The sequence below is a fragment of the Anolis sagrei genome, chromosome 2 (genome assembly GCF_037176765.1).
Source record: "Anolis sagrei isolate rAnoSag1 chromosome 2, rAnoSag1.mat, whole genome shotgun sequence".
Classification (NCBI taxonomy): Eukaryota; Metazoa; Chordata; class Lepidosauria; order Squamata; family Dactyloidae; genus Anolis; species Anolis sagrei.
In genome coordinates this window covers 301,448,813-301,473,587 of record NC_090022.1, presented here as the reverse complement: position 1 = coordinate 301,473,587, position 24,775 = coordinate 301,448,813, and the positions used below count along the sequence as shown (strand labels likewise).

At 46.5% G+C, this 24,775-nt stretch overlaps 1 protein-coding gene across 2 annotated transcripts in view; it reads left to right on the top strand.

Annotated features, from left to right (window-relative positions):
* PHF24 (PHD finger protein 24) overlaps positions 1 to 24,775 on the top strand; it is a 102,723-nt gene that overhangs the window by 62,149 nt on the left and 15,799 nt on the right. The window contains exons 2-7 of one of the 2 annotated variants that reach the window (XM_067464700.1): positions 4,720 to 5,125; positions 11,662 to 11,847; positions 14,446 to 14,524; positions 15,580 to 15,794; positions 18,463 to 18,629; positions 21,284 to 21,388. In XM_067464700.1, coding sequence (XP_067320801.1) covers positions 4,724 to 5,125; positions 11,662 to 11,847; positions 14,446 to 14,524; positions 15,580 to 15,794; positions 18,463 to 18,629; positions 21,284 to 21,388 — 1,154 coding nt within the window. In that variant the 5' untranslated portion in view covers positions 4,720 to 4,723. Of the gene's footprint in view, positions 1 to 4,719; positions 5,126 to 5,987; positions 6,105 to 11,661; positions 11,848 to 14,445; positions 14,525 to 15,579; positions 15,795 to 18,462; positions 18,630 to 21,283; positions 21,389 to 24,775 lie in introns of those variants that run through there. The other variant, XM_067464699.1, reaches the window with a different exon arrangement.

Below are 24,775 nucleotides of genomic sequence, written 5' to 3'. Positions count from 1 at the left end.
AGGACCAAACTTGTCACGAGTATTAACGACTCAGAGGAAGGGCTAGAAGGCAGGATCATCAAGTTCGCAGATGACACCAAATGGGGAGGGAGAGCCAAGACTCCAGAGGACAGGAGCAGGATTCAAAACGATCTTGACAGATTAGAGAGATGATGGGCCAAAACTAACAAAATGAAGTTCAACAGGGACAAATGCAAGATACTCCACTTTGGCAGGAAAAACGAAATGCAAAGATACAAAATGGGGGATGCCTGGCTCGACAGCAGTACGTGTGAAAAAGATCTTGGAGACCTCGTGGGGAGGAAGGTGAACATGAGCCAGGAATGTGATGTGGCGGCAAAAAAAGCCAATGGGATTTTGGCCTGCATCAAGAGGAGCCTAGTGTCTAGATCTAGGGAAGTCATGCTCCCCATGCTCTATTCCGCTTTGGTTAGACCACACCTGGAATATTGAGTCCAAATCCGGGCACCACAATTGAAGAGAGATATTGACAAGCTGGAATGTGTCCAGAGGAGGGTGACTAAAATGATCAAGGGTCTGGAGAACAAGCCCTATGAGGAGCGGCTTAGGGAACTGGGCATGTTTAGCCTGAAGAAGAGAAGGCTGAGAGGAGATATGATAGCCATGTATAAATATGTGAGAGGAAGCCACAGGGAGGAGGAGGGAGCAAGCTTGTTTTCTGCTTCCCTGGAGACTAGGACGCAATGGAACAATGGCTTCAAACTACAAGAGAGGAGATTCATCTGAACATGAGGAAGAACTTCCTGACTGTGAGAGCCGTTCAGCAGTGGAACTCTCTGCCCCGGAGTGTGGTGGAGGCTCCTTCTTTGGAAGCTTTTAAGCAGAGGCTGGATGGCCATTTGTCAGGGGTGATTTGAATGCAATATTCCCGCTTCTTGGCAGAATGGGGTTGGACTGGATGGCCCATGAGGTCTCTTCCAACTCTTTGATTCTATGATTGATTCTATGATTCCTCATGTTGTGGTGACCCCCAAACATAAAATTATTTTCATTACTACTTGATAACTGTCATTTTGCTCCTGTTATTAATCGTCATGTAAATATCTCATATACAGGGTGTATTTTCATTCACTGGACCAAATTTGGCACAGATACCGGATATGCCCAAATTTGAATACTGGTGAGGTTGGGGAAAGAATTTGTCATTTCGGAGTTGTAGTTGCTGGGATTTAGATTTCACCTACAATCAAAGAGCACTCTGAACCCAACCAATGATGGGATTGGGCCAAACTTTGCTCTCAGAACTCCCATGGCCTACATGGGAAGGGTTTGGTGGGCATTGACCTTGAGTTTGGGAGTTGAAGTTCACCTACATCTAAAGAGCACTGTGGACTCAAACAATGATGGATCTGGACCAAACTTGTCACGAATACTCAATATGCAAAATGTGAACACTGCTGGAGTTTGGGGAAAATAGACCTTGACATTTTAGAGTTGTAGTTGCCAGGATTTATAGTTCATCTACAATCAAAGAGCATTCAGAACTCCCCCAACGACGGGATTGGGCCAAACTTGGCACTCAGAATTCCCATGACCAACATCGGAAGGGTTTGGTGGGCATTGACCTTGAGTTTGGGAGTTGTAGTTCACCTATCTGAGTCCCTCCAGAGAGATAAAGCAGAACATAAATAAAGGTATTATTCTTCCTTCTCCTGGAAAAGAGAACCACACGTAGGCCAGATTGTGTTCCCAGCAAATCTGCCATTCTGTGAATACACCACCTTCCTCTGTCCCTTGGATAAGATGGCGGGTGGACCAGACTCCTCTTGTCTGCCACAATTTTTGGATTGTAAAGTGTCTCTTATATAACATATTTCTTGCTGATGTTGTTCCAAATTGTTGCAAATGAATGACAAGTTATTGTCGAAGGCTTTCATGGCTGGAATCACTAGGTTCTTGTGTGTTTTTTCGGGCTGTAGAGCCATGTTCTAGAGGCATTTCTCCTGACGTTTCGCCTGCATCTATGGCAAGCATCCTCAGAGGTAGTGAGGTCTGTTGGAATTAGGACAATGGGTTTATATATCTGTGGAATGGCCAGGGTGGGGCAAAGAGCTCTTCCCTGCTGGAGCTATGTGTGAATGTTTCAACTGATCACCTTCATTAGCATTTGAAGGCCTGGCTGAGCCTGGGATAATCTTTTGTTGAGAGGTGTTAAGATGTGCCTGGTTGTATTGTCGAAGGCTTTCATGGCTGGAATCACTAGGTTCTTGTGGGTTTTTTCGGGCTATAGAGCCATGTTCTAGAGGCATTTCTCCTGACGTTACGCCTGCATCTATGGCAAGCATCCTCAGAGGGAGTGAGGTCTGTTGGAATTAGGACAATGGGTTTATATATCTGTGGAATGGCTGGGGTGGGGCAAGGAGCTCTTCCCTGCTGAAGCTAGGTGTGAATGTTTCAACTGATCACCTTCATTAGCATTTGAAGGCCTGCCTGAGCCTGGGAAAATCTCTTGCTGGGAGGTGTTAAGATGTGCCTGGTTGTTTCCTCTCTGTTGTTTTGCTGTTGTAATTTTTGAGTTTTTTAATACTGGTAGCCAGATTTTATTCATTTTCATGGTCTCTTCCTTTCTGTTGAAATTGTCCACATGCTTCTTGTGGATTTCAGTGGCTTCTCTGTGTAGCCTGACATGGTGGTTGTGAGAGTGGTCCAGCATTTCTGTGTTCTCAAATAATAAGCTGTGTCCAGGCTGGTTCCTCGGGTGCTCTGCTATGGCTGACTTCTCTGGTTGACGTAGTCTGCAGTGCCTTTCATGTTCCTTGATGCGTGTTTGGGCAATGCTGCGTTTGGTGGTCCCTATGAAGACTTCTTGTCCACAGCTGCATGGTATACAATGGTAGACTCCTGCAGAGGTGAGAGGATCCCTCTTGTCCTTTGCTGAACATAGCATTGGTTGGATTTTCTTGGTGGGTCTGTAGATAGTTTGTATGTTGTGTTTCCTCATCAGCTTCCCTCTGCGGTCAGTGGTTCCCTTGATGTATGGCAGGAACACTTTTTCTCTGGGTGGATCTTCAACTTTACTGCAATGCGCTCTACGTGGGGCTGCCCTTGAAGACGGCTCGGAAACTCCAACTGGTCCAGCGGGCAGCAGCCAGGATGCTAACTGGGGCTCATTATCAAGAGAGGTCTACCCCTCTGTTTAAGGAGCTCCATTGGCTGCCATTTATTTTCCGAGCCCAATTCAAGGTGCAGGTGCTCACCTACAAAGCCCTGAACGGTTTGGGACCACCCTACCTGCGTGACCGCATCTCCATCTACGAACCCACACGCTCGCTCCGGTCATCTGGGGAGGCCCTGCTCGTGATCCCACCCACGTCGCAAGCGTGCTTGGTGGGGACACGAGACAGGGCCTTTTCTGTGGCGGCCCCCCAACTTTGGAATGCCCTTCCAAAAGATCTTCGCCAGGCCCCTACTTTAGCAGCTTTCAGAAAGAACCTAAAAACTTGGCTGTTCCGATGTGCCTTCCCAGATTAGGAATCCCCCACCCAAGTCCTAGAAGCACTTTAGTACAATTAACATTACTGCACACCGTATTATTTTTATTCCTATGCTCCTCCTGCCACTCTAGCACTTTTAACCCTGTACCCCATTGCGCTGGCCGGCCCAGTTTTAAAGTGTCATGATGTATTGTTATTGTCGTTGTTGCTTGCTTAACTATTGATTTGCTGTGTTTTCTATTGTCGTGTTATGTTTTACTGTATTGTGTTTTGAGGCTTCGGCCTGTGTAAGCCGCATCGAGTCCTCCGGGAGATGCTAGCGGGGTACAAATAAAGTTAATAATAATAATAATAATAATAATAATAATAATAATACTCTCATGGCTTGTTCTTGGTCTTGCACCTCAGACATCAGAAGAGCTGCAAGACCAAGAACAAGCCACGAGAGTCAAGATGAAGATCCACCCAGAGAAAAAGTGTTCCTGCCAGACATTTAAGGTGCTGGTACTATCCTACAAAGCCCTAAACGGTTCCGGCCCAAAATACCTTGCAGACCGCATCTTGGCCTACGAGCCCACGAGGACCTTGAGATCATCCGGGGAGGCCCTTCTCTCGATCCCGCCTGCCTCACAGGCACGCCTGGCGGGGACGAGAGAGCGGGCCTTCTCGGTGGTGGCCCCCCGGCTGTGGAACGCCCTCCCTGCTGTAGTTAGACAGGCGCCCTCCCTCATGGCCTTTCGTAAGAGCCTGAAAACATGGCTCTTCGAGTTGGCCTTTAACTGAGTGCTATATCTTGGCAATGATGACCGGAATGGACCACGACTATGAGACTGACTATGACCCATGATATGACGAAGCGGATTTTTAGTATAAGTATATGTCAAGTAGTAGTAGCATGTTATGTATTGTTCTGATTACTGTAAATTGTCTTTTCTATGTTGTTGTTCACCGCCACGAGTCGCCCCCTGGGCTGAGAGTGGCGGTAAATAAGTGCAAGTAATAAATAAATAATAAATAAATAAATACATCAAGGGAACCACTGACCGCAGAGGGAAGCTGATGAGGAAACACAACATACAAACAATCAACCATGCTGACTCCATCAGTTCTGTTAGGCTGTTAGGAATTGTTGGAGTTGAAGTCCAAAACACCTGGAGGGCCCAAGTTTCCCCATGCCTGGCCCACTGAGACCAGTATGACCTAGTAGTTTGAGCCTTGTGCTAACCTGTGTTTCTCCCTCTCTCTCCTTCCTTGTCCTCCGCAGAGCCATGGGGGTCCTGATGTCCAAGCGCCAGACAGTGGAGCAGGTCCAGAAGGTCAGCCTGGCGGTCTCGGCCTTCAAGGACGGCCTGCGGGAGCGTCCGGCCGCCAAGCGCAAGTCGGAAGGCACCATCATCACCCGCCGAGGGACCCTGGAGGACACCGTCCAGGAGCTGAAAGAGGAGGACGAGGAGGAGGATTCGGAAGCGGGGTCTTCTTCGGCCGGATCCTCACGTGCGGCGGCCAGAGCAGCGGCCAAAGCGGCCTGGGAGAGGCTGCGAGACGGCAAAGGCATTGAGCCAGAGGAGTTTGCCCGGAACAGGTTCTTCTCACCGCCGGCCTTTGTCCGCCCCAAACGAGGGGAGCAGGATGACGACCCCATCGAGATCAGCTTGGAGGAAAGAGAGCAGGTGAGCAGACCTAGGCAAAATAGCTGCCACATCGTCATTGTATGAAGATATAGTCTGCATCGGGACATGATTGCTAGCAATGACCAATAGAGTTGTACCCAAGTGGATTCAGAGAGAGCCACTGAGACCTTTCTCATACTTATAGAATCATAGAATCAAAGAGTTGGGAGAGACCTCATGGGCCATCCAGTCCAACCCCATTCTGCCAAGAAGCAGGAATGTTGCATTCAAATCACCCCTGACAGATGGCCATCCAGCCTCTGCTTCAAAGCTTCCAAAGAAGGAGCCTCCACCACACTCCGGGGCAGAGAGTTCCACTGCTGAACGGCTCTTACAGTCAGGAAGTTCTTCCTCATGTTCAGGTGGAATCTCCTCTCTTGTAGTTTGAAGCCATTGTTCCAGGAATTGCCAGGGTGGGACAAAGGGCTCTTGTCTGTTGGAGCTAGGTGTCCCTGATTGGGTTGTTGTGGGTTTTTTGGGGCTATACGGCCATGGTCTAGAGGCATTCTCTCCTGACGTTTCGCCTGCATCTATGGCAAGCATCCTCAGAGGTAGTGAGGTCTGTTGGAACTAGGAAAAAGGGTTTATATATCTGTGGAAAGACCAGGGTGGGACAAGGGACTCTTGTCTGCTGGAGCTAGGTGTGAATGTTTCAACTGACCACCTTGATTAGCATTTGATGGCCTGGCAGTGCCTGGGGCAATCTTTTGTTGAGAGGTTATTAGATGTCCCTGATTGGGTTGTTGTGGGTTTTTTGGGGCTATACGGCCATGGTCTAGAGGCATTCTCTCCTGACGTTTCGCCTGCATCTATGGCAAGTATCCTCAGAGGTAGTGAGGTCTGTTGGAACTAGGAAAAAGGCATTGAGCCAGAGGAGTTTGCCCGTAACAGGTTCTTCTCACCGCCGGCCTTTGTCCGCCCCAAACGAGGGGAGCAGGATGACGACCCCATCGAGATCAGCTTGGAGGAAAGAGAGCAGGTGAGCAGACCTAGGCAAAATAGCTGCCACATCGTCATTGTATGAAGATATAGGCTGCATCGGGACATGATTGCTAGCAATGACCAAGAGAGTTGTACCGAAGTGGATTCAGAGAGAGCCACTGAGACCTTTCTCATACTTATAGAATCATAGAATCAAAGAGTTTGCTCTGACAAAGGTTTGGTCCCAAACACACTGCTTAATACCCTTTGCAAAACATGAAGGCGTTTCTTTGGCCTCTGGCCTCCTTCTTGTTAGCTATTCTCACACTCCTTCGAACTCTGAATTCCAAACAGTCAGCTCGATCTAAGGTCCCCGTTTCATCAAGGTCAGCCTGTTCATTGGTGTTATCCAGTTTGCCTTCCTGCTCATTATCAGGCTGAGAACTGTCCTCTTTCTCTGAGTCAATTTGCACCTGGCTAGTTTCAGTATCAACACACTCATTCCTTGCTGTGGGAAAGTGCACTTCCACACATAGAATCCTAGAATCCTAGAATCAAAGAGTTGGAAGAGACCTCATGGGCCATCCAGTCCAACCCCATTCTGCCAAGAAGCAGGAATGTTGCATTCAAATCACCCCTGACAGATGGCCATCCAGCCTCTGCTTAAAAGCTTCCAAAGAAGGAGCCTCCACCACACTCCAGGACAGAGAGTTCCACTGCTGAACGGCTCTCACAGTCAGGAAGTTCTTCCTCATGTTCAGATGGAATCTCCTCTCTTGTAGTTTGAAGCCATTGTTCCCTTGCGTCCTAGTCTCCAGGGAAGCAGAAAACAAGCTTGCTCCCTCCTCCTCCTCCCTGTGGCTTCCTCTCACATATTTATACATGGCGATCATATCTCCTCTCAGCCTTCTCTTCTTCAGACTAAACATGCTCAGCTCCTTAAGCCGCTCCTCATAGGGCTTGTTCTCCAGACCTTTGATTATTTTAGTCGCCCCCCTCTGAACACATTCCAGCTTGTCAATATCTGTCTTGAATTGTGGTGTCCAGAATTGCACACAATATTCCAGGTGTGGTCTAACCAAGGTGGAATAGATCATGGGGAGCATGACTTCCCTAGATCTAGGCACTATGCTCCTCTTGATGCAGGCCAAAATCCCATTGGCTTTTTTTGCCGCCACATCACATTGTTGGCTCATGTTTAACTTGTTGTCCACGAGGACTCCAAGATCTTTTTCACACGTACTGCTCTCAAGCCAGGCCTCATCGTCCCCCATTCTGCATCTATAATAATAATCCGACGTGTGATCCAATTCAACAGCCAGCAGAGTGTCTGCTGTGGACTCATCTTGTGGTGTTTCAAATAATAATAATAATAGGGTCCTCTTCGATCCTGATCCTCTCCTTTGGGTATTAGCTACCTCTCCCAATTTGTTCCCACCTGCAAATGGGATGAGTATGCCTTCTGTTCTGTGATGCAAGTCATGTCCCAAAGTAGACACAGTTTATTGATTCTTCCAAGTGAGGTCTGGCTGTAGAGTTGTAAACACAGCCACCAAGTAGGACCGAAGCCCAAGCAAACACACTGAAGCGGGAAGTGATCCAAAGTCAATAGTCCACTGTCACTAACTTGAGATAAAATAGTCCTTGGAAAAGAGTGGCATATCCAGAAGTCTGGTCTGAAGTCACAAACACAATATGCAAACAAAGCAAGACATCAACACCAGGACTCAGAGAAGGCTGAGAAGAGACATGATAGCTGGTTATAAATATGTGAGAGGAAGTCCTGGTCCCTCTCTCTTCTGCTTTGGTCAGACCTCTTTACCTGGAATCAAACTGTGTCCCTTTCTATACCCAACAGTTCAAAAGAAAAAAAGCCAATGGGATTTTGGCCTGCATCAATAGGAGCATAGTGCCTAGATCTAGGGAAGTCATGCTCCCCATGCTCTATTCTGCTTTGGTTAGACCACTTTACCTGGAATACTGTGTCCAATTCTGGGCACCACAATTCAAGAGAGATATTGACAAGCTGGAATGTGTCCAGAGGAAGGCGACTAAAATGATCAAGGGTCTGGAGAACAAGCCCTATGAGGAGCGGCTTAAGGAGCTGGGCATGTTTAGCCTGAAGAAGAGAAGGCTGAGAGGAGATATGATAGCCATGTACAAGTATGTGAGAAGAAGTCACAAGGATGAGGGAGCCAGCTTCCTTTCTGCTTCCCTGGAGACTAGGACGCAATGGAACAATGGCTTCAAACTACAAGAGAGGAGATTCCATCTGAACATGAGGAAGATCTTCCTGACTGTGAGAGTCGTTCAGCAGTGGAACTCTCTGCCCCGGAGTGTGGTGGAGGCTCCTTCTTTGGAGGCTTTTAAGCAGAGGCTGGATGGCCATCTGTCCGGGGTGATTTGAATGCAGTGTTCCTGCTTCTTGGCAGAATGGGGTTGGACTGGATGGCCCATGAGGTCTCTTCCAACTCTTTGATTCTATGATTCTATGAGAGGAAGTCCTGGTCCCTCTCTCTTCTGCTTTGGTCAGATCTCTTTACCTGGAATCACACTGTGTCCCTTTCTATACCCAACAGTTGAAAAGAGATATTGACTCTAAGCTTGAATGTGCCTGGCTAAGCCAACTAAAATGATCAAAGGTCTGGAGACCATTAATCCCTCTGTGGAACATCTTAAAGAGCTATGTTCTGTCGTGTGCTGGGCCTGTAACAGCTGTACCTTTCTATAGGACGTATACTTTAAGTCCAGCGGGAAGCCAGGGTGCCTCAAAGAGAGGTTCTCAGGGTTTTCCTGAAGTGATGGTCTTTAGAGTCTTTAATGATGCAACAAAATCTTTATTATGGAACAAACAACAAATCTTCAATGGTTCAAACAACACTTCAAGGCTTTCTTATTCTAGTCCTCAATGGACTGGGACCTGACTTTGATTAACTAAACTTTCTCTGTAGGAAAAACCCTTTTTAACCTCTCCCAGGCTGCTTTCTATCTATGCCTCATCGGTGTGGGACCTACTACCGATTCCAAATGTGTCTGGGTATCGAGTAGACCTACCAGCCGAGGCTTGAAGATATTTCAGCTTGAGTTCCGTAGATCTGTAATGCTGTTCTCCCTTCGTGAATTCTTAGAAACTTCAGGGCTGTTCCCTCTGATGCTGTGAGGCTGAGAGGCTGTGAGCTCTCAGCCAGAGCTTTCGGGACCTTTCTCCTGGGATTTCTGCTTCTGTATCCCCGGATGTTACTTTTTCCTTGGATGGTTATTTTCCCCTGGATGCCCTTGAGAAAGGAAGCTTTTCTACGGGACGAGCTGGTCTACGTCCTATAGTTTAGCTTCCTTGTGTGAGACTGCCCAAAAAATGGCTCCTTTCCCTCCCAGAGCCCAGAACAAGGGGCGGAACCAAAGCTTAATTATGATGGACAGGAGGCCTGCCCTATGACTGCAAATAGATAACAGAAAGAAAATAAAATTGGAGCTTCTGGTACAGCCGTACCAGCACAAGCTAGGTCTGTTTAGCCTGCAGAAGAGAAGGTCGAGAGGAGACATGAAAGCCGTATATAAATATGTGAAAGAATGTCACAAGGAAGAGGGGGCAGGATTGTTTTCTGCTGCCCTGGAGACTAGGACGCAATGGAGCCATGGCTTCAAACTGCAGGAAAGGAGATTCCACCTGAACATGAGGAAGAACTGTAAGGAGAGCTGTTGAGCAGTGGAACTCTCTTTGCACCAGAGGGAATGTGGTGGAGGCTCCTTCTTTGGAGGCTTTGAAGCAGAGGCTGGATGGCCATCTGTCAGAGGTGCTTTAAATGCTTCTTGGCAGAATGGGGTTGGACTAGATGGCCCACCAGCTCTCTTCCAAGTCTAGGATTCTAGGATTCTATGACTCGAATTTACAGAAGTCTTTTGATAACAAACTGGGAATGAGCAGAGTCAGGTCCTTGGTCAAGAGCAAAGTGACTCCAGCCAGATAATGGTGTTGTCTGCAGGGAGGGAGACGCAGTACTACTGAGAGATTTATATCTCAAGATCTCAGCTGCTGCTTGATTAACGAGCATTTCTCAACTGATCTAAGAAAACATCCGTTGGGGGTGCTTTGATTGTACTTTGCTTGCATAGCAGGGGGTTGGACTGGATGGTCCTTGGAGTCTCTTCCAACTCTAGGATTTATGAGTCATTCTGATTACACCAAATTGGATGGCAGAGCTGTTGAACTGAATGCACGCCCAAGAGTGCAAACCAAGGCATAGCTGATTATGCAGGCATGTGCCTCCACTTGTGTGCACATGGCTATAGCACATACGTGTGCATGCTCATCTGTGTGAATGTGTGCCTCGGTATGCAGAAAGGTATATTGTGCCCACCTCTGTGTTTGCAACCAGGAACTGAATGCTCATATTTGTTGCACTCCAGAACAGGATCCCTTCTGACTTTAAACACCACACAGCACACAGGAATGGTGGGAGTTGAAGTCCAAAACACCTGGAGGGCCCAAACTTACCCATAATCTATTCCAGCAGTTATCTCAAGAGAAAAGCTTCATAGAATCATAGAATCCTCGAGTTGGAAGAGACCTCATGGGCCATCCAGTACAATCCCATTCTGCCAAGAAGCAGGAATATTGCATTCAAATCACCCCTGACAGATGGCCATCCAGCCTCTGTTTAAAAGCTTCCAAAGAAGGAGCCTCCACCACACTCCGGGGCAGAGAGTTCCACTGCTGAACAGCTCTCACAGTCAGGAAGTTCTTCCTCATGTTCAGATGGAATTTCTTTTCTTGTAGTTTGAAGCCATTGTTCCATTGCATCCTATTCTCCAGGGAAGCAGAAAACAATCCTGTCCCTTCTTCCTTGTGATATTATTTCAAATATTTATATACAAGCTTGCTCCCTCCTCCTCCCTGTGGCTTCCTCTCACATATTTATACATGGCTATCATATCTCCTCTCATCCTTCTCTTTTTCAGGCTAAACATGCCCAGCTCTTTAAGCCGCTCCTCATAGGGCTTGTTCCCCAGACCTTTTATTATTTTAGTCACCCTCCTCTGGACACATTCCAGCTTGTCAATATCTCTCTTCAATTGTGGTGCCCAGAATTGGACACAATATTCCAGGTGTGGTCTAACCAAGGCAGAATAGAGCATGGGGAGCATGACTTCCCTAGATCTAGACACTAGACTCCTATTGATGCAGGCCAAAATCCCATTGGCTTTTTTTGCCGCCACATCACATTATCGGCTCATGTTCACCTTCTTGTCCACAAGAAGGATTTTTCACACGTACTGCTCTCGAGCCAGGCCTCCCCCATTCTGTCTCTTTGCATTTCGTTTTTCCTGCCAAAGTGGAGTATCTTGCATTTGTCCCTGTTGAACTTCATTTTGTTAGTTTTGGCCCATCATCTCTCTAATCTGTCAAGATCGTTTTGAATCCTGCTCCTGTCCTCTGGACTATTGGCTATCCCTCCCAATTTGGTCCCGTCTGCAAACTTGATGGTCATGCCTTCTAACCCTTCATCTAAGTCATTAATCAAGATGTTGAACAGGACCGGGCCCAGGGCTTCAGAGAATGTCCTCCTTGTGTTTCCACCTTCTCCAACACTTTCCTCTCCCTTTCCCCCTGCAAGGTGACCAATGACGAGATGTGCGAAGTGTGCGAGGTCTGGACGGCGGAAACCCTGCTCCCCTGCCGCGTCTGCACCAGGGTCTACCACGACGGCTGCCTGCGCCGGATGGGCTTCCTACCCGACGGCAATGCCACCGAAGTCCTGGAGACTGCCCATACGGAGACCGGGTGGAGCTGCCACTGTTGTGTAAGCCGTGGGGCTGGATATGTGGAAGGCGGGTGATAGAAGGTCGAGTTGCATAAGGAAGTGACACCTGGCTTGAAAACAGTACATGTGAAAGGGATATAGGAGTGCATTGCTGTGAGTTTTCCAGACTGTATGACCATGTTCCAGTAGTATTTTTTCCTGATGTTTCGCCTGCATCTGTGTCGATAGGCATCTTCAGAGGTCAGTTGGCAGTGAGGCAAGTGGAGTGTATATAGCCTATGGAATAATGTCCAGGATGGGAGAAAGGACCTGTTATTGTTCAGCCTGAGCTTTCTGAGCCTGAGTTTCCTCAGGACGAGGAGGATGATGGGTTATAGATTTCTGAACATGTTCCGGTTAGTGAGACAAATGACGCAGACAGTGGTGATTCTGAAGAAGAGATGGCATTTCTGTTCCCCAGAGAAAAGAATGCAGTTTTAGATAAAGATAGTGAAACTTCAGAGCTCCAGGTGGAGGCTCCTTCTGGGAGCTCAGGGCCTCTTGGTTCCCAGGGTGACCATGCCCAACAGAGGAAAGATAACGAGCTATTTGGCCTTGGAGATAGTGGAGACAATTAAGAGTTCGCAGAAGCAAACGCCTTGCCAACAAACGTGAATCTAGAGGTCAACGCAATGCTTTCATGTTGGGGAAACGTATTTAATGATTTGATCGAAGGGCCTTCTTTGTCAGTCCAATGTTGCTTATATCCTGTTAACTTCTGTGGAAATACCTTGGCTTTTGCGGAAAGCTTCTGGCTCCTTGGGACTTTGATTTTGATCCTGATCTTTGGAGACCTTGTCTTGCTACCATGGACTCTTGTTTAACCAATGCTAAAGGACTATGCTTCATGATATTTGCCTTTGTATCTTGGGAACTTTGCCTTTGCATTTAAGACTCTGTTTTGCCTATTGAACTTTTGCATCTTTACTTCTCTGCTTGATTTTGCTTTTTCTCAATAAACTACAAAACCTACAGCCTTGGTGTGTGGTGGTGTCTTGAGCAAGCTGAATCTATCTTGAGTTGCGACAGGACCCTTGTCTGTGTGAGCAAGCGTGAATGTTGCAATTAGTAAGCTTGAATAGCATTGAGTAGCCATGAAGTTTGCAAAGCCAATCAGTGAGGGTATCTGCATAGAGGTGGCCTGGCTGTTGTTGCCTGGAGATATCATCTGCTTGGGAGGTGTTATTTGGCCCTTGATTGCTTGCTGTCTGGTGTTCACCTGTTTCTGAGTGGCATTCTTTATTAACTGCCTTGATTCTGGTGGTTATTAATACCAGTAACTAGATTTTGTTTAGGTTTTTCAAGCTGTCTGGCTGTGTTCCAGAAGCATTCTCTCCTGAGGTTTCGCCTACATCTGTGGCAAGCATCCTCAGAGGTTGTGAGGTTCGTTGGCAACTACTTACTTAGGCAATCCCTCGTAGTCCGAGGAACATGGTCCTCCAAGAGTGGTATCCTGGGGGTGGGTCTGTAGGTGACTACGGAGCCCTATTCTTGATCTGCATGTTCTCCTGCAGTGAGGGCATCGGTTTCCAGGTGGAAGGCGGTCCCGGTCGAGGTTGGCTTGACATGTCTTCCTCTTGGCATGTTTCTCTCTTTCGCCCTCCATTCGTGCCTCTTCAAATTCTGCAGCACTGCTAGTCACAGGTGACCTCCAGCTGGAGTGCTCAAGGGCCAGGGCTTCCCAGTCCTCAGTCTCTATGCCAGAGTTATTAAGAGTGGCTTTGAGACCATCTTTCAATCTCTTTTCCTGTCTGCCAACATTTCATTTTCCGTTCTTGAGTTCAGAGTAGAGCAACTGCTTTGGGAGACGGTGGTCAGGCATCCGGACAACGTGGCCGGTCCAGCGGAGTTGATGGTGGAGGACCATCGCTTCAATGCTGGTGGTCTTTGCTTCTTCCAGCACGCTGGCATTTCCCCGCTTGTCGTCCCAAGGCATTTGCAGGATTTTCTTTAGGCAGCGCTGATGGAATCGTTCCAGGAGTTGCATGTGACGTCTGTAGACTGTCCACGTTGGCAACTAGGAAAATTGGGTTTATATATCTGTGGAAAGTCCAGGGTGGGAGAAAGAACTCTTGTCTGTTGGAGCTAGGCCTGCATGCTATATTGGCCACCTTGATTAACATTTTTTAGATGGGCAGAAAAGCAGGCAGCAAAAATATGTTCTCTCTCTTGCCATGATTCTCTTGCTTCTTGCTGTACATCTGTTGCTGATATCTGTTACCGTCATGAGTATATCTCTGTATAGGTCATTGACTGGCAGGAGATTCAGGGATTCTGATGTGTGTGTGTGTGTATAGCTGTGCATAAAGCAATGTGTCCAGATTAAAAGCCTTCCCTGTGAGTTTGGATGAAAACTGAGTCAAAGAGTTTTCTTAAACAGTGAATGGCACAAGATCAGGCTGTGCAGTAAAAACTCTGCTGACAACTGATAAGGACTCTGCTATGTATGGGTTATTTTTCTAGCTTGCCTCTGAGACAATCAGTCCGGTGTGCACCGTAGGGAGGGCGTGATTGAGGAAGGAGAAGACTATAAATCATACATTCATCCTGTCTTTTTGGCAGGACTGACCCCAACTCTCTTCTTCTTCCCCCCTCCAGGACAATCTTAACCTGCTTCTCACAGACGAGGAAATGGGCCTCTTGTCCGAATCCTTCAAGAAATGCAAACTCTCCCCTGGTAAGTCAGCTAAAACCTCACTGGAAATGCCTTTTCAGGGGTGTAATGCTTGGGATGGGGACCAAACGTGTAGGACCAATTCAGTAGGGATTCTACTTATCCAAAAGGAAACTTTCCTGCAGGAACTTTTAACAATTGGGTCGAATGGGTTGTTGTAGGTTTTTCCGGGCTTATATGGCCATGTTCTGGAGGCAATTTTTCTCCTGATGTTTCGCCTGCATCTATGGCAAGCATCCTCAGAGGTAGTGAGGTCTGTTGGAAGTAGGAAATCTGTGGAATGACCAGGGTGGGACAAAGGACTCTTGTCTGCTGGAGCTAGGTGTGAATGTTTCAGCTGATCACCTTCATTAGCATTCAATGGCTTGGAAGTGCCTGGAGGGAATCTTTTGTTGAGAGTGATTTTATGTGCCTGTATGTTTCCCCTCTGTTGTTTTCTCACAACCATTCTCACAACCACCATGTCAGATTACACAGAGCAGCCATTGAAATCCACAAGAAGCATGTGGACAATTTCAACAGAAAGGAAGAAACCATGAAAATGAACAAAATCTGGCTAGCAGTATTAAAAAAACTCAAAAATTACAACAGCAAAACAACAGAGGGGAAACAATCAGGCACATCAAATCACTCTCAACAAAAGATTCCCCCCAGGCACTTCCAAGCCATTGAATGCTAATCAAGGTGATCAGCTGAAACATTCACACCTAGCTCCAGCAGACAAGAGTCCTTTGTCCCACCCTGGTCATTCCACAGATATATAAACCCACTTTTCCTACTTCCAACAGACCTCACTACCTCTGAGGATGCTTGCCATAGATGCAGGCGAAATGTCAGGAGAAAAATTGCCTCCAGAACATGGCCATATAGCCCGGAAAAACCTACAACAACCCAGTGATTCCGGCCATGAAAGCCTTCAACTGTATTTTTAAAAATTGGGTCGAATGTTTAAAAATACAATCCAGGCCTCCAAAGCAAATGGGTGGCAAACTGTCTTGGCCGCACAGGATAAGAGGACCGAATGTTTGCTTCTACTTGCCTGCTTTTTGCTTTTGCAGAGAGCCCACTCAGCCTGGAGGAGTTTCTGAACTACAAACGCCTGGCCGGTCAGCAAGAGTCCGAGGGTCCGAACACCAGCAATGAAGGCGAGGGCCCCGAAGAACTGTTTACCCTCCACTTTGCAGCGCTGGACCCAGAAAAGAAGGGCTGTGTCGAATGGGGGGACTTCCTCTCCCACGAGTCCATCCTGCTCTTGCAAAGGAGGCGCACGCAGGTGGGTGACGGGGAAAATGGAGTGGGTGCAAATGAGAAAGATGGGATTCCACCTCAACAGGAGGAAGACCTTTTCCCCTGTGAGACCTGGCAGTCTGCAGAACATCTTGCCTTGGAGGGTGGTGGACTCGCTTTGTTCTGTCACGCGCTGGGCCTGTAAAGAATTGCCTTTAAGATAGGACGTGCAACTTGAGCCCATCAGGAAGCCAGGGGCCCCCGAAGAGAAGTTCTCAGAGATTTTCCACCACAGATGGTCTTTAGACGGCTTGTGAAGTATAACAAAGTCCTTTATTAATGAACAATCAAACAGAAACTTCTCTTGTCTTCAATAAAGTTAAATAAATGATTTCAGACTTTTATGCAACTGGTGGCTTCCTAATCATGTCCACGAGGGACAGGCAACTGTCTTCAATAACTGATTTTTTACTTTAAAGAAAAATCCCTTTTTAACTTCTCCCAGGCTGACTGTAATCTAAGTCTTACTGATGTGGGCTCCACTACCGGGTCGAACTGCATCTCGAGCACCGAGTGGACCTACCAGTAAGGCCAGTAGATTCTCCAACTGGAGTTCTTTGGTCTTCCAAACTGTTTACTCTCCGAAATTCCTCAAAGCTTTAGGGCTGTTTCCCTGGAAATCTTTGGAGATCTTTGGGTGCTCTTAAAACTGTTCTCCCCCCAAAAAAGTCTTAAGGGTTGAAGCTTTTGTACAGGAGAAGCTTGTACACGTCCTTTGGCTTAGCTTTCCTTACTGAGACTAAATAAAAATGGCTCCCTTCCCTTCCCAATTGCCCTGAACAAGGGGCGGAACCAAAACTTAACGATGATGGACAGGTGACTTGCCCTGCGACTGCAACCAAAGGAAGCCACCTTTCTGCAGAATCCCTGAAACCTTGGACTGCAAGCAAACATTTAATACAAAGCAAATAATGTTGGAGCTCCTGGTACAGCCGTACCAGCACACCCTTCCTTTAGGGGTGTCTAAACAGGGATAATATCCTCCTGCCTGGCTGGAGGGGGCGGGATTAGATGAGGTCCCTTTTCCAGCTGCTATGATTCTATGATCCTAAACGCACCTTGCCCATGTTCAGAGGCACCCTTTCCTTGCCACTCCCTCCACTGTCCTTGTGAGGGGTCCCCGAGAATGATAGCACTGACGTTCCTCTTATCTGCAGTCACAAGCAGCCGCCTGTAACATGCATCCTCCGTTGCGCTACTCTTCTGCTCTCTTCTCACGGCCTCTGTTATTTTTGCGAATCAACAGCACACTGGAGCACTGTCTCTCAGCATAGCGAACCCTTGGTGGTTCACTGTTTATTATTGTTACAGCTAACCTACAGTTACTTACAGTTTGGACAGTTTTGGGAAACTGCAAGTCACTTCTGGTGTGAGAGAATTGGCCGTCTGCAGGGACGTATCCAGGGGACGCCCAGATGTTTTATCATCCTGTGGGAGGCTTCTCTCAGGTCCCTGCATGAGAAGCTGGAGCTGACAAGTGGGAGCTCACTCCACTCCCCGGATTCAGTGAGCAACAAGGGTTTAACCCATTGCGCCACCAGACAGTCACAGCAGGAGATCGTTGGTAATAGAGAAAGTTTGACTGCATGGTCACCACTTATAATAGGCCCCTTGTTTTCAGTTAACACCCACGGGAATTGTGTTCCTTGACCGGAAGTGTCGTCCTGATCTGGCCTCTCTAGGCACTCACTCAGGCATCTTAACCCTTTGATTGCTTGGTGCTAGTAGCCACACGTCTTGGGGATGGTTTTCCTGTTAGTGTTGGAGCTCAGCCTGTGATTGTGTTTCAGGATCAGGGTGTTTTGGATGTGGGGAGTGATGTCAATGAGTTTCAAGATGGCAGTGGTTTGGTCCAGGATATTGATGCAGAGAATGACCAGGAGATCTCTGTTCAAAGTGTAGTTCCCCATGAGAATGTCCCTGAGGGGTGTGGGGATGATGGTGTACTCTCTGAATTGTTACCAGAGAGTTCTCATGATAAGGAACAGCTTGGCACCTGGCCCAGCTGCAGAAATTAATGAGCAAATAGATAGACGGGAGGAGATCACTCAAAACAGGAGAGCCAAACAGTGGCTTCGGCGTTCTGCCAGGCTCCAAGAGAAAAAGATAAGAGATCCTAAACTAAAGCGAAACCAATTTCTGAGCGCTAGAGACATAGCTAATGAGGAGATAAAAGTCCCAAGTACAGGATCTGTAGTCAGATGAAGCATTGTTTGGAATCAAGTCAAGATCTCGTCATTGTTTCATGGAAGCTTCGTGTGGAAAATTCATGTTTTAAGTGCCTTTGTTTCTTGGTTTTGATTCTTGAATTTTATGCTTTTATATTCATGCCTAGAGTTCATGTTTCCTGATTTCTTGCATATTGTTTGGGAAGTTTTGACTTTGTTTTTATGGACTTTGCTGGACTTTTACTCTGGACTACTTTGTTCCTGCTTATCTTCCTACCTAATTGGATTTACCTATTTCTTTAAAGTGGTTTTTACTTTCCTGCTTTTTAATCATCTTCAATAAAAGGATTGTTTCCCTAGCCAACGTTGTGGTGTTTAAAGTCAGAGGGCTTTTCCTGTCCTGGAGTGCAACAGTTACATTGTTACATTAATCCACTGATCCTCCCTTTGAGATGTCCACCGGTGACCTCTGGCTTCTTTCCACAGAACGCTCTTCTGCGCCTTCTGACCGGGAAGGAGAGGGAGAGGGCTCGAGCTGCATTCCTAGCCTTGGATCCACCTGAGGACGGCTTGGTCAGCGAAGGGGAGAGCCAGCGCACCCAACACTCGTGGTTTCGGAAGCGGCACAAGGAGATGCCTTCCTGCAACGTCAGGTGAGGTGTTTCCCGGAGCCAGGTGTCTCCCTTGCAAGCCACAGATCCCTCCGATATAGATCTGGAAATACTTGTCACACAAACACCACAATACAGCTAGGTGAGACACCATCTGTGAGCTCTTCTGCACAGGCCCTAAAACATGCAAGAAACTGAGATTAAAGGGAGTGGGTGGCTAAATGGCATTTAAGAAAAATGCACACTGATTCTAATTAACAGCTGAAAAACACATGCTGTAAAGGTGTGCTTAAAACTCAATTTTGCCAAAACAGATGTGCATATTCACATGACTATATATCCCTGCAGTCAAGGAAAACATGGGACTTCATTGCGATATGCTGGTGTGGACTGCTCCAGCACATGAGCACATTTTACAATCCCGAAACAACTCATGAGGGCTGTAAACAAATGGATACAAAAGTGGCTAAATGGAAGCACAATTGGAAAGCAATTCCCATGAGAACTTTCTGCAACTATTCCTTTGTTTTGATGTTTATGAAATTAAACACAGCTTGAATTTACAGTAGGGTGAGGAGAAATCTGGTTGTGTATACACTTAGATATCCAAATTAGCATATCTCAGAGAGTCAATTAAAAAAATTAAAGTTAACTTCCATCAAATGTCCCCCGTCATCTTGTAGATTTCTGAAATCCACTACAAAGGAAGATGTCCGGGCGGTGGGGGAGTATTTACCAGCTCTGTGTTTGGACTTGCTGTCAGGTCCCAGGATTTTTTTGTCCACTTATTTGTCCCGCATTTTGACACTGTCTGGAAATGCCCCAAGTTGCAGACCCATCCAGTTGGTAGAAGTCATGCTTCCGTGTGAATAAAGCTACAGATCTGCTCTGGGTTTCAATCTGAACTTCAAAAGAGCTCTCCAAGGCTCCAACTCATTATATGAGTTTATACTGACCACATAATGTGGTGTCAAGGGGGGCAGTGATGCTAGTCCTCCTTGAACAGAATGCAGATAGCTCTTTGGAAGTCCAGACCGAAACCCAAAAGAGTTCCTTCCATAACTTACTGTAGAAACAAGATCTCACATAATGTGGTGTCAATAAGGCTGGTGATGCTAGTCCTCCATGGAGAGAACGCAGATAGCTCTTTGGAAGTCCAGACTGAAACCCAAAAAACTTCCTTCCATAACTTACTGTAGAAACAAGATCCCTCAGAATGTGGTGTCAATAAGGCTGGTGATGCTAGTCCTCCATGGAGAGCATGCAGATAGCTCTTTGGAAGTCCAGACCGAAACCCAAAAGAGTTCCTTCCATAACTCACTGTAGAAACAAGATCCCTCATAATGTGGTGTCAATAAGGCTGGTGATGCTAGTCCTCCATGGAGAGCATGCAGATAGCTCTTTGGAAGTCCAGACCGAAACCCAAAAGAGTTCCTTCCATAACTTACTGTAGAAACAAGATCCCTCATAATGTGGTGTCAATAAGGCTGGTGATGCTAGTCCTCCATGGAGAGCATGCAGATAGCTCTTTGGAAGTCCAACCGAAACCCAAAAGAGTTCCTTCCATAACTCACTGTAGAAACAAGATCCCTCATAATGTGGTGTCAATAAGGCTGGTGATGCTAGTCCTCCATGGAGAGCATGCAGATAGCTCTTTGAAAGTCCAGACCGAAACCCAAAAGAGTTCCTTCCATAACTCACTGTAGAAACAAGATCCCTCATAATGTGGTGTCAATAAGGCTGGTGATGCTAGTCCTCCATGGAGAGCATGCAGATAGCTCTTTGGAAGTCCAGACCGAAACCCAAAAGAGTTCCTTCCATAACTTACTGTAGAAACAAGATCCCTCATAATGTGGTGTCAATAAGGCTGGTGATGCTAGTCCTCCATGGAGAGCATGCAGATAGCTCTTTGGAAGTCCAGACCGAAACCCAAAAGAGTTCCTTCCATAACTTACTGTAGAAACAAGATCCCTCAGAATGTGGTGTCAATAAGGCTGGTGATGCTAGTCCTCCATGGAGAGCATGCAGATAGCTCTTTGGAAGTCCAGACCGAAACCCAAAAGAGTTCCTTCCATAACTCACTGTAGAAACAAGATCCCTCATAATGTGGTGTCAATAAGGCTGGTGATGCTAGTCCTCCATGGAGAGCATGCAGATAGCTCTTTGGAAGTCCAGACCGAAACCCAAAAGAGTTCCTTCCATAACTTACTGTAGAAACAAGATCCCTCATAATGTGGTGTCAATAAGGCTGGCGATGCTAGTCCTCCTTGGAGAGCATGCAGATAGCTCTTTGGAAGTCCAGACCGAAACCCAAAAGAGTTCCTTCCATAACTTACTGTAGAAACAAGATCCCTCATAATGTGGTGTCAATAAGGCTGGTGATGCTAGTCCTCCTTGGATAGAATGCAGATAGCTCTTTGGAAGTCCAGACCGAAACCCAAAAGAGTTCCTTCCATAACTTACTGTAGAAACAGGATCCCTATTGAACCTAGAACAGACATGAGCAAACTTGGGCCCTCTATGTTTTGGACTTCAACTCCCACAATTCCTAACAGCCTACTGGCTGTTAGGAATTGTGAGAGTTGAAGTCCAAACATCTGGAGGACCTGAGTTTGCCCATTTCTGACCTAGAACATCCCTAGAGAGGAGAAACCTGGTCTGGTCTAACCCACCTTGGGCCTCCCTTCCTCCCACAGCATCAGCCATGTGGGGCCCATCTCTGAGGGCAGCCCCACCACCAGCACCAGCAGCAGCAAGAGCCAAGAGAAGCTCCTCTTGAACCCAGAGCCAGAGAAGCCCAGGTAAGCCCTCACCAGGGGGACACCGGTGGGCAGACCCTTCCCCAGTCCCATCAGTGCCCTTACTCTATGTCTTGATTGAGTTTGTATCTCAGCTCTCATATATAGATGGAGCCTATATATTTATATCCTTGGATCCCATATATTTCCTTGTGTGTGTGTGTGTGTGTGTGTGTGCGCGCGCGCGCGCGTATTATCTGGTACTTGATGGAGATGAAGTTAGGGATGAAAAAGCAGATATGGATGGGGATATGGAAATAAAAATATAGATATAGATATGGATGGAGATGGAGATATAGATATAGGCATGGATGGGGATGGAGATACGGATGGAGATATGAAGATGGAAATATAGATACAAATATAGATAGATATAGATAAGGATAGGGATGGAGAGATATAGATATGGAAATGAATGGGGATGGAGATATGAGATGGAAATATTGATATAGATGGCTGGAGATGGAGATATAGATATGGAGATGGAGCTATAGATAGAGATATGGATATGAATGGGGATGGAGTTATGGAGATGGAAATACAGATACAAATATAGATATAGATATGGATGGAGATGGGGATATGAATATGAATGGAGATATGGAGATGGAAATATGATATGGATGGGGATGGAGATATAGATAAGGATAGGGATGGGGATATATAGATATGGATATGAATGGGGATGGAGTTATGGAGATGGAAATTATCCATATCTATATCTCAATAGAAATATGGATATGGATATGGATGGGATGGAGATATGAAGATGGAAATATAGATATAGATATGGATGGAGATGATAGATATGCATATGAGTGGGATTGAGATGGAAATATAAATATAGATATGGATAGAGATGGAGATATAGACATAGATATGGATATGTATGGGATAGAGATATGGATGTGGATGGGGATGAGATATGGAGAGATGGATATGGAAATATAGATATTGCTGGGGATGGAGATATGGAGATGTAAATATCAATATAGCTATGGATGGAGATGGAAATATAGATATGGAAATGAATGGGATGGAAATATGGAGATGGAAATATAGATATGGAGATAAAGATAGAGATATGAATAAGGATGGGGATGGAGAGATGGATATGGAAATATAGATATGGATAGGGATGAAGATGGAGACATATATCTCCATTGAGTACCAGTATAATATCATAAGGTGTTGCAGAGCTACTAAACAATTTATAATACAGTTGTCCCTCTACCTTTGCTGCTTTCACATTTGTGGATTTGAGTATTATAAATTTGTTTAAAATATTCTGTTTAGGACTCTCCTGGTCCTCCAGTGCAGCTCTGGGGCGAACCTTCTCCAGTCCTGCGAGAGACCCTAGAGATTTCTAGAGAGATTTACTTAATTACTTAGGTGATCCCTCATTGTCCGAGTAGGATAATCCTCCAGGGTGGGTCCTCCATAGGTGACTGTGGAGCCCTATTCTTGACCTGCATGTTCTCCCGCAGTGAGGGCATTGGTTTCCAAGTGGAAGGCAGTCCTGGTCGGGGTTGGTTTGACGCGCCTTCCTCTTGGCATGTTTCTCTCTTTCGCTCTCCATTTGTGCCTCTTCAAATTCTGCAGCACTGCTGGTCACAGCTGATCTCCAGCTGGAGCGCTCAAGGGGCAGGGCTTCCCAGTTCTCAGTGTCTATGCCGGAGTGTTTAAGGTTGGCTTTGAGCCCATCTTTAAATCTCTTTTCCTGTCTTCCAACATTCCGTTTTCTGTTCGTGAGTTCGGAGTAGAGCAACTGCTTTGGGAGACGGTGATCAGGCATCCGGACAACATGGCCGGCCCAGCGGAGTTGATGGCGGAGGACCATCGCTTCAATGCTGGTGGACTTTGCTTCTTCCAGCATGCTGACATTTGCCCGCCTGTCTTCCCAAGAGATTTGTGGGATTTTCCGGAGGCAGCGCTGATGGAAACGTTCCAAGAGTTGCATATGATGTCTGTAGACTATTCATGTTTCACAGGCATATAGTAGGCTTGGGAGGACAATAGCTTTATAGACAAGCATCTTTGTTTCCCTACAGATGTCCTGGTCCTCAAACACTCTCTGCTTCATTTAGAAAAATGCTGCACTCACAGAGCTCAGGCGGTGTTGTATTTCGTTGTTGATGTTGACTTTGGTGGAGAGGTAGTGGAGGTAGCGGAAATGGTCAACATTTTCTAATGTTCCACCATTAAGCTGTATTTTTGGCATTGGAAATGTATTGGCTGGTGTCTGCTGGAAGAGCACTTTGGTTTTCTTGATGTTCAATGACAGGCCGAACTTCTCATAGGCTTCTGGAGAGAACAACTCCTTAGGAAGATGTAGGTTCTCCAATGCACTTCTATGGTCAACTTCCTCTGATCATGCCGGAGGACCAACCCCAGCAAATGTGCAGGGCTGATTGCATTTATTGTTTACTAGCTGATAGGATTTCTGGGAGTTGAGGGCCAAAACAACAGGTAGAGAACCACTGGTTTGATGTATATTCCACTCCCCCCCCCCCCCCCCCCCAATATGGGATCCAAGGTGGTTCGTATAGATTTAAACCAAAATATAGCTTTTGAAAACAGCCATTAATATCCCAGAAGAGCCAAGGTCATAAGCTATTTATGCAAACATGAAGCATGCCATTCTATTAAAAAGACTGGTTTCACCAAAAAAAAAACTGGACAAAAGGTGACCTTGCAGCAGAGAATTTGTGGAGCCAGACGACCGGAGACGCTATTTGTTATTCGAAGGCTCAAAAATAAGGAAACGTAAATCCAAAACCCTTTTTCTGAAAGATGACTTCCCTTTATTGTCTGCGTCAACAACAATTTGCAACGGCGGCTCAGCATTTCAGATGCTGCAAGGGAGGAAAGAAGGAAGGGAGACCATCCGATCCGCCGGGTGATTGATGCTTCTTGACAAGCGGGGAGAGGCCTGCCTTGGCTCCTTCCTTCCTTAGCAGAGCACTCTGTGCTTCGATGGGTGGGCTTAAATACTGTTGGTTGAGGAAGGCTGTTTGCGCATCAACCTGCCTGCTGTCATTTTGCAAAATAATTGAAAACAAATGTTAAAAATACACATTAAAATGACAAGCAGCCCTCTCCTGTTTTCATTCTAGCAATCCCACTGGAGTGCAGATCTTTATCTATCTATCTGTATATGGGTATACATACGTGTGGATATCGTGTCCAATTCAGGGCACCACCATTGAAGGGAGATGTTGACTCTAAGCTGGAATGTGTCCAGAGGAAGAGGGCGACTCAAATGATCAAGGGTCTGGAGAACAAGCCCTATGAAGAGCGACTTAAAGAGCTGGGCATGTTCAGCCTGAAGAAGAGAAGGCTGAGAGGAGGCATGAGGAGGGTCATGTATAAATATGTGAGAGGGATATG